We start from the raw sequence: 10000 nt of genomic DNA, 5'->3' as shown, positions 1-10000 counted from the left end.
TTTATTGACTGTAATGTTAAATAGTGTTTTTACAAGCAAATAAACACTTACTGTCCAGATAAATAGCTTTAAACTAATTTCTTAGGGGGCCTTTGCACAGACTGTACTTCAACGGCACAAACATCGCACACACTGTACACCCACTGTACTGTACGTACACTCACCACACGCCATTCTGTATATAGTATGTATATTGCATTTGTGACTCCCCTTTTTTTTAGTATATCATAATTTGAATTATTTTGCATTAATTTTGTATTTGCACAGTTTTTTGTATCTTTGCACTGTCCTGTCCTGTCCTGCACCCTGTCCTATGTCATCTGCAGCAGTGTATGCCTTGGTCAAATTCCTAGTGTGTACCATATACATGGCTAATAAACAGATCTTGAATCTTGAATAGGCTAGATTGGAATGCTCAGTTTGACTGCAAATACAGAAATTACTGCAGACTTGCTGTGTATTGTGATGTCATAGAAAGTGGCATTGTGATGTCATCTGTATTCTTATTGACCTCGGGCACTGTCAAAAGAAATAATCAGTCTGCATTTGTGTCTGTTTTTGGAAATCTTCACTCTTTGAAAGCGTTAAAGCAAAATAAATCATCAGTCTGCCTTGTGTCCATTTAGAAAACCTTCATTCGGACTCCACACCACCCAGGAATGGATTCTCAACAACCCACAGAAAGAGACAACTATGGCACCACTCCAAAAAGAGATGCAGCACAGCTGCTGCTCTCTCGCTCTCCAACTGATCACTGCTCATCTCTAATCTCACCACCGGCCTTTTGTCATTCTGGCTTCCGCCTCTACACAGCGGCTCCGTTCAGCCCGGTTCCCCAGATACCCGCTTATGTGGAGAGAAGACATCCCTTCTCAGCGGCCTTCGAGGAAGAGGAGCCTTGTGGGTACGCAGAGTGCCACGCGGCTCCGTGGAGCCCAGAGTTCAGGGAGCATGTCGGGAGCAAGTCTACAGACCGTGGGCCTAGACTGACGGGGGGGTCCGCCAGCCCCCTGAGAAGGCCGGAGGATAAACGAATGGTCGACCGAGGAGCAACAGTCACGCCTCCTGGCTTTTTTGCTAATCCCATCACTCCGGACGTATCTCCAATCTCAGTTCATTACAGACTGGGGTCTGTGCTCTTTGAGAGGGAAAAGCCAAAGAAGACTATAGAGTACAGTGACACAGACGACGGGAGACATGAGGACAATGAAGCAGCCTACTATTGTCGTCGACCGAACACACGCACAAGTGAAGCCTATGGCTGGCAGCTTTCACATCCTCGAGGCGTGAATACGGCCAGACGCTCGAACGGAGATCTTGACGGACTGAGGAACATCAGCTTCTTCTGCAAAGGGGTCGACCCCGACATCATCAGCTCCTACAGCTCCTCTCCTGGGTCTTCAGCCACGCCGCTCCATGGTTACCGTGGGAGCCGGAGCCCTGGCAGGTGCTGTGGCGAGGGCGGTGATGGCGCTGAGCCCCAGAGGAAGCCGATGATCCGCCTCGCCACCTTCTCGCCCCCTAAACCCGCCAGTGCCGCCGCCTCACACCACGGCAGCTTCACCGCGACGCCCACCCGGGGGTCCAAACGCCGCCGCGCAGATGACGAGGCGCAAGGCGAAAATCAGCCCAGCAGCAGCAGCAGAGGCTCAAAAAAGTTCAAAAGACTGACTTGTCAGCAGCTGTCCTGTACCCAGGTGAGGGCGTACCGCCCCATGTGCCCCGTCCCCCGCCCCTCCCTGGCGGAGTGGGCGCCTTACTAGAGCAGCGGCCGGCTGGGCCCTGGAACTGGGGGGGATGGAGGGAGCTCCGCCAGCTGCAGGATCATTCACTTATAAAAGGAGCCGGAGTGGAAGCGACAGTGAGGGAGACCCCCCCCCCCCCCCCGCAGAGATGGAGCGACCAGCCCAGGAGAGGAAGAGGCTGTTGTGAGGAGGCTGGGACAGGTCCCTGTCTGAGTAGGACAGCGACTGAAGCCTCGTGTCACGGCCCTATTGAGGACCAACCCCTGTATATCTGATTCATCAATTTCTATTTTTTTTGTTCCATATGTGTTCCATATAATACTCTGACAATTAACCTGCACGGTTACCGTGGGAACCTCCTGGCTTTTCGGCTAATCCCATCACTCCGGACGTATCTCCAATCATAGTTCATTACAGACTGGGGTCTGTGCTCTTTGAGAGGGAAAAGCCAAAGAAGACTATAGAGTACAGTGACACAGACGACGGGAGACATGAGGACAATGAAGCAGCCTACTATTGCCGTCGACCGAACACACGCACACGTGAAGCCTATGGCTGGCAGCTTTCACATCCTCGAGGCGTGAATACGGCCAGACGCTCGAACCGAGATCCTGACGGACTGAGGAACATCAGCTTCTTCTGCAAAGGGGTCGACCCCGACATCATCAGCTCCTACAGCTCCTCTCCCGGGTCTTCAGCCACGCCGCTGCACGGTTACCGTGGGAGCCGGAGCCCTGGCAGGTGCTGTGGCGAGGGCGGTGATGGCGCTGAGCCCCAGAGGAAGCCGATGATCCGCCTCGCCAGCTTCTCGCCCCCTAAACCCGCCAGTGCCGCCGCCTCACACCACGGCAGCTTCACCGCGACGCCCACCCGGGGGTCCAAACGCCGCCGCGCCGATGACGAGGCGCAAGGCGAGAATCAGCCCAGCAGCAGCAGCAGAGGCTCGAAAAAGTTCAAAAGACTGACTTGTCAGCAGCTGGAGTGGAAGCAACGGTGTAAAAGGAGCCGGAGTGGAAGCAACAGTGAGGGAGACCCCCCCCCCCCCCCGGCAGAGATGGAGCGACCAGCCCAGGAGAGGAAGAGGCTGTTGTGAGGAGGCTGGGACAGGTCCCTGTCTGAGTAGGACAGGTCCCTGTCTGAGTGGGACAGGTCCCTGTCTGAGTAGGACAGGTCCCTGTCTGAGTAGGACAGCGACTGAAGCCTCGTGTCACGGCCCTATTGAGGACCAACCCCTGTATATCTGATTCATCAATTTCTATTTTTTTTGTTCCATATGTGTTCCATATAATACTCTGACAATTAACCTGCACGGTTACCGTGGGAACCTCCTGGCTTTTCGGCTAATCCCATCACTCCGGACGTATCTCCAATCAAAGTTCATTACAGACTGGGGTCTGTGCTCTTTGAGAGGGAAAAGCCAAAGAAGACTATAGAGTACAGTGACACAGACGACGGGAGACATGAGGACAATGAAGCAGCCTACTATTGCCGTCGACCGAACACACGCACACGTGAAGCCTATGGCTGGCAGCTTTCACATCCTCGAGGCGTGAATACGGCCAGACGCTCGAACCGAGATCCTGACGGACTGAGGAACATCAGCTTCTTCTGCAAAGGGGTCGACCCCGACATCATCAGCTCCTACAGCTCCTCTCCCGGGTCTTCAGCCACGCCGCTGCACGGTTACCGTGGGAGCCGGAGCCCTGGCAGGTGCTGTGGCGAGGGCGGTGATGGCGCTGAGCCCCAGAGGAAGCCGATGATCCGCCTCGCCACCTTCTCGCCCCCTAAACCCGCCAGTGCCGCCGCCTCACACCACGGCAGCTTCACCGCGACGCCCACCCGGGGGTCCAAACGCCGCCGCGCCGATGACGAGGCGCAAGGCGAGAATCAGCCCAGCAGCAGCAGCAGAGGCTCGAAAAAGTTCAAAAGACTGACTTGTCAGCAGCTGTCCTGTACCCAGGTGAGGGCGTACCGCCCCATGTGCCCCGTCCCCCGCCCCTCCCTGGCGGAGTGGGCGCCTTACTAGAGCAGCGGCCGGCTGGGCCCTGGAACTGGGGGGGATGGAGGGAGCTCCGCCAGCTGCAGGATCATTCACTTATAAAAGGAGCCGGAGTGGAAGCAACAGTGAGGGAGACCCCCCCCCCCCCCCCCCCCCCGGCAGAGATGGAGCGACCAGCCCAGGAGAGGAAGAGGCTGTTGTGAGGAGGCTGGGACAGGTCCCTGTCTGAGTGGGACAGGTCCCTGTCTGAGTGGGACAGGTCCCTGTCTGAGTAGGACAGGTCCCTGTCTGAGTGGGACAGGTCCCTGTCTGAGTAGGACAGCGACTGAAGCCTCGTGTCACGGCCCTATTGAGGACCAACCCCTGTATATCTGATTCATCAATTTCTATTTTTTTGTTCCATATGTGTTCCATATAATACTCTGACAATTAAACTATTCTTGCGAAAATAAATAAATCATTGCCTCATGATTGTCATGTTTAGACTAGCTAGAAATTCAGCGATTCACGTAATATTTGAGTCTGGTGAAGAGACTACCTGTATAGAAACGTAAGTTATTATCTGTTTATCCTTGATTTGGTTTGGTAGCTTAAGTAAGGTTACATTAGGTCACATAGACCCTATGTAAGTTGGTTGATTGAATTCTCTTTAAAACAGATTGTCATATTTTTTACATTTTTGGGAATGTTGTTAATATGTTCTAGTAGACTTATAATTTAAGGTAACTTTTACAATAACATTTTATTAATTTATTTAAATTCTGCCGTCTGTCATTTTTGGGGTGGTCTTAAGGTAATAACAAGCAAATCTCCTTTTAGAACCTAGAATAATGGAAACCATCGCCCAGGCTAACTAAAGGGGGCCTGGGAGGGTTACATGGGCCTTTATTCAATTTCACACATTCTCCAGACTTCCCACAACTATGTGCTGCATCCAACAATGCCAGACTACAGTAGTCCAGCCTTAACCAGGTCTACTCATTGAGACAGGGATGAGGAAGATATTGATGTCATTTCCTGTATGTTTTCTCCCCTGTGTACATTACTGGGCCTGGTTGATCTAGTGACTGCGTTCGGCAGTCAGTCATTGTGTTGCTGCAGCTGTGTCTGTGTGTATATTATGCAACTGTGTCTGTGTGTATATTATGCAGCTGTGTCTGTGTGTATATTATGCAACTGTGTCTGTGTGTATATTATGCAACTGTGTCTGTGTGTATATTATGCAACTGTGTCTGTGTGTATATTATGCAGCTGTGTCTGTGTGTATATTATGCAGCTGTGTCTGTGTGTATATTATGCAGCTGTGTCTGTGTGTATATTATGCAGATGAGATTCACCCTGACCTTGTGTGTCCCAGGTATGCGGGCCTGGGTCCGACGGTCATCGTGTGTCCGGCCACGGTCATGCACCAGTGGGTCAGGGAGTTCCACACCTGGTGGCCGCCCTTCCGGGTGGCGGTCCTGCACGACACTGGCTCCTTCACCAGCAACAAGGTAACCGCGTGTGCGTGCGTGCGTGCGTGCGTGCGTGGGTGCGTGCGTGTGTGTGTGTGTGTGTGTGTGTGCGTGCGTGTTGCCCACCCTGTGTCTCTGACATAGTGATTAATGGGTGATGCTCCCTGGCTGGCCAAGGTGTGTGCGTGTGTGTGCGCGCTAGTGCGTGTGTGTGTGTGCGTGTTTTCTGGTAGTAGGGGTTTTCTAAAAGGGGGATGTGGAATTCCCTCTGGAGGGCACCAGAGACCTGACTATGCAGTGTTGGCACCTAAACCCCTCCTCCACTCTACACACACACACACTTTTAATTGGCCATCATCAGGGACCAGCGGTGTGCATGCCTGGGGTTACAGCTGGTGTGGTCGCTGTGTGTGTGTGTGTGTGTGTGTGTGTGTTTGTGTCTGTGTGTTGTGGGGAGGGGGATCCTGTCCCTTCCTGTGAAGTGGTGAACATTCACTAAGCTTTATCGCCATTAATATTTCTCACCTGCGTGTGCCTCTGTTGGTCTGCATGTGCGTGTGTGTGTATGCGTGTGTGTGTGTGCGTGCATCTGTCTCTACGTGCATGTGTATATGTGTGCGTGTGTCCTACAGGAGAAGCTGATCCCGGAGATAGCAGAGTGTCATGGTGTCCTGATCACGTCGTACTCGGCCGTCAGGATCATGCAGGAGAGACTGCAACGCCACGACTGGCACTACGTCATCCTGGACGAAGGACACAAGATCCGCAACCCACACGCTGGGGTCACCACCGCCTGCAAACAGGTACACACACACACACACGCTGGGGTCACCACCGCCTGCAAACAGGTACACACACACACGCTGGGGTCACCACCGCCTGCAAACAGGTACACACACACACACACATACGCTGGGGGTCACCACCGCCTGCAAACAGGTACACACACACACACACACACACACGCTGGGGTCACCACCGCCTGCAAACAGGTACACACACACACACACACACCTACGCTGGGGTCACCACCGCCTGCAAACAGGTACACACACACACACACACACACATACGCTGGGGTCACCACCGCCTGCAAACAGGTACACACACACACACACATATACGCTGGGGTCACCACCGCCTGCAAACAGGTACACACACACACACACACACATACGCTGGGGTCACCACCGCCTGAAAACAGGTACACACACACACACACACACATACGCTGGAGTCACCACCGCCTGCAAACAGGTACACACACACATACACACACATACGCTGGAGTCACCACCGCCTCCAAACAGGTACACACACACATACACACACATACGCTGGGGTCACCACCGCCTCCAAACAGGTATACACACACACACAAACAAAATAGATGGGGTCACCTTCTTTCTTATTCTGTAAAGCACTGTGTACTACATTTGCTAATATGAACATGTGCTATATATATATCAAATTGACTTTGACACCTTCTGAGCATAGATGAGGTAACACTATAGCTAGATCTCACCTGGTTCAGATAATCCATGTCTCTCCCCCTCTGACTCTCTCTCTGTCTCTCTGTGTTCCCTCCCCCCGCTCCATTTCTCTCTCCCTCCTTTCCTCTCTCTCTCTCTCTCCAGTTCCGTACCGTACACAGGTTCATCCTGTCGGGTTCTCCGATGCAGAACAACCTGAAGGAGTTGTGGTCTCTGTTTGACTTCGTGTTCCCTGGCAAGCTGGGCACGCTGCCCATCTTCATGGAGCAGTTCTCCGTGCCAATCACCATGGGAGGGTACAGCAACGCCTCACCTGTACAGGTACGGCCACACACACACACACACAAACACACAAGAGCATATTCGCGCACACAGACATTCAGCAGGTTGTGTTGCTCAGGACCCAAGGCATTGCAGTGTTGAGTGTTGTAATATTTTGCCCTGTGGCACAGTTATTATTTTATAAATGTAATAAATAATTATGAAAGATACCACGTCTCTTCCGCCATCTTGGATCATGCACCATCATGCAGGACTTGCCAAGCTGCAGCGAAACACCAGTGGAACTTAGTAGTGTTGCCTGTAACAGTGGTTATGTAGCCTAAATATTCACGAGAATAAACACCGCAAGTTGTAAAATGATTTTGGGTCGAATATCTCTAGCTACTGTAGCTTCGTAAAGTAACTAGCTTCATGTGCCGCCACAGTCTCTTAATGAACTTGATGAAAAATATATATATTTTGATTTTATTCTCAGTCAAAAAATGTCTTGATCGCAGTTTTTGTTCACAACTTCACATGCTAACAATGTTAGCGATCAGAACAGTAGTTGTTGAATGAAATTGGTTTTCTTCTGGTTGATGTAGCAGTCAGTAAAATCAGCTAAATGTCAAGAGGTGAACATCATTGGATTCCTCTCGGCCTACAGAATCTAACAATGTGCTTTTGAGCAGTTTTGAGTCGATTAGTGTCGTTATAAGTGTAACCCGTCTGTTTCGGCATGCCCAGGGCGGGATTAGAACCCGGGTCTCCCGATTGGGAGGCGGACACGCTGACAGTTGCGCCAATAGGAAGGTCCCTCTTGGAGAGACAGTCAGCGCTCCTTTGATGAGTTTCACCAGCTTCTCCACGTTTCACTCGGTTACATAAGCACGGAGAATAACCGCCCATTGCTGCCATTCAGTTGAGACTCATCTACTCTCTATGGCGTCCGGAAACCCGTATCTCAGGTTGTGGGGGGGCGAATATGTCATGGCAAGGACATTTTGGACAGGCATGAATCTCGAAGCTAAAGCTTATCTACAGTCAGATCAATAGATAGATATAGATAGAATGCACAGACCAACCATGACGGGCACTTTACACTGATATATAACTTATTTAGATGTTATTTAGATGTGTTGAAGAGGGAGAATAAGGTGACAAAAGAGACTAAGAGAGAGAGAGAGAAAGAGATAGAGAGATGGATAAAAAGAAACAGAGAGAGAGATGAAGTTATATATACATATACACCTTCTCCACGCTTTATTACATTACAGACTTATTCTACAATAGATTGAGTTCATTTTTTCATAACATCTACACAAAATAGCCCATAATGACAGATTGAAAGGTCTCACGTTTGTGCTAATTTATTACACATCAAAAATGTAAAATATCATATGTACACAAGTGCACACCCTCTGATATGACACCCAAAAGTGAGCTGAGGTGCATTTTGTTTCCACTGATACTGCTTGAGATGTTTCTACAAGCAGTAGAAGAGACAACGAGAGAGAGAAAGACAGAAACAGAGATGGAGAGACAGTGAGAGAACAGAGAGGTGGTGAGTTATATCCTAATCCTGTGTCATTAGAGTCTAGTAGTTAATAACCTCCTGACCGACTGTACGGAGTTAATTATTTAAGATGGCCATCCATGCAGCTTCCTCTGTCGATAATAAAAACCTTTACTATTTATTGACGTTATTAAATGGCCAGAAAGGGCTAAGCTCTGTTGCCTCATCCTCCACCCCTAATCTCTCTCTATCTCTCTCTATCTCTCTCTCCCTCTCTCTCTCTCTCTCTCTCTTTGTGTGTGTGTGCGTGTGCAGAGAGGCTGTGGGATCCATTACTGGAGCATATGTAACCCCCTCTGTGAATCCACTCAGCATCGTAAGCATCTCTCTAAGAGATCAGAGGATCTACTAATCTACTAGTGCACCTCCCCACCCACTCTCTCTCTTTGTCTCTCTGTCTCTCTCTCTCCCCCTCTCTCTTCCTGTCCCCAGCCCACTATTCTCCAGAGGGCAGTAGTACTGCTGTGTTATTGTCCCCTCCAGCTGTGCTGACCCCCAGTAGCCAGGGCCTGCCTGTGACCCCCCCTCCCCCTCCAGGCGAGGGATCAGGGGGTTAAAAGGCGTTTAGCCCCGGCCTACCCTGGGCCAGACAGACCTGTCCAGACCTGTGTTTACGGAGAGCTGTGGCAACGGAAACTGACCGGAGACTCCAGTACTTCCTGATAGTGTCCAAAAAAAAAAGAATGTTGCCTGGCAACAGAAACGGTTTCAGGAAGAAAAAAACCACAAACAACAACAAAAAAACCTCCAGAACCTCCAGTCCAGAATACTGCATCCATAGCTGCTTATTAACATCAACTGCTAGAGAATGGACTTGTCATTTTCAAAGCTCTTCATATAAGCTGCTCTGGAGCAGACAGCCTGCAGGGCTGCTGTCCTCGCGTTGGGCCGGAGCACCGAGCCCCCCCCCCCCCCCCCCCCCCTTTTTCCTGAGGTGGATCAGCTAAGCGGGGGGTGATGATGAAAGAGGGTCCATCTTTCCATCCCTCCTTCCCCCCGGAGAGCAACAGCACTCTGATCAATCATTTATGGCTTGCTCTGCTGAAAGCAAGCGAGGGAGGGATGGATGGATGGATGGATGGAGGGAGGGAGGGAGGGACGGAGGAAGGGGAAGAGCAGAGCAGAGAGGCTAAATGGCGAACTTGCCCCCGGGATAACTAGACAGGTGTCGGAGCAACCGACAGATGGTCAGAGATGTGTTGTTCTCCCGTTGATGTTGGTGTTCTGGCCATGTATATTTGATGTGGATTGCGATGCGTTGTCGTCGTTTTTTGCATCCAGGTCCAGACGGCGTACAAGTGCGCGTGCGTGCTGAGGGACACCATCAACCCCTACCTGCTCCGGCGCATGAAGGCCGACGTCAAGGCAAACCTCGCCCTGCCCGACAAAAACGAACAGGTACGTATCACGTCCTGTGGTCCTGGATCTGTTATTATGCTGCTGAAGTCTTACCATTAGTCACCTTCCACCCC

The 10000-nt window shown here is 51.0% G+C and overlaps 1 protein-coding gene across 1 annotated transcript in view; it reads left to right on the top strand.

Moving 5' to 3' along the window:
- Positions 1-10000, top strand: part of ercc6 (excision repair cross-complementation group 6) — a gene marked incomplete at its 3' end in the record, with an annotated part of 33149 nt that overhangs the window by 11165 nt on the left and 11984 nt on the right. The window contains exons 9-12 of the mRNA XM_084458812.1: positions 5102-5237; positions 5831-6001; positions 6836-7012; positions 9810-9926. Of these exons, the coding sequence (XP_084314938.1) occupies positions 5102-5237; positions 5831-6001; positions 6836-7012; positions 9810-9926 (601 nt within the window). The remainder of the gene's footprint in view (positions 1-5101; positions 5238-5830; positions 6002-6835; positions 7013-9809; positions 9927-10000) is intronic.

Source organism: Borostomias antarcticus (genome assembly GCF_949987555.1).
Source record: "Borostomias antarcticus genome assembly, chromosome: 25".
NCBI classification, from domain to species: Eukaryota; Metazoa; Chordata; class Actinopteri; order Stomiiformes; family Stomiidae; genus Borostomias; species Borostomias antarcticus.
Note: the sequence above shows the minus strand (reverse complement) of the source record. Positions and strands in the feature narration are given on the sequence as shown.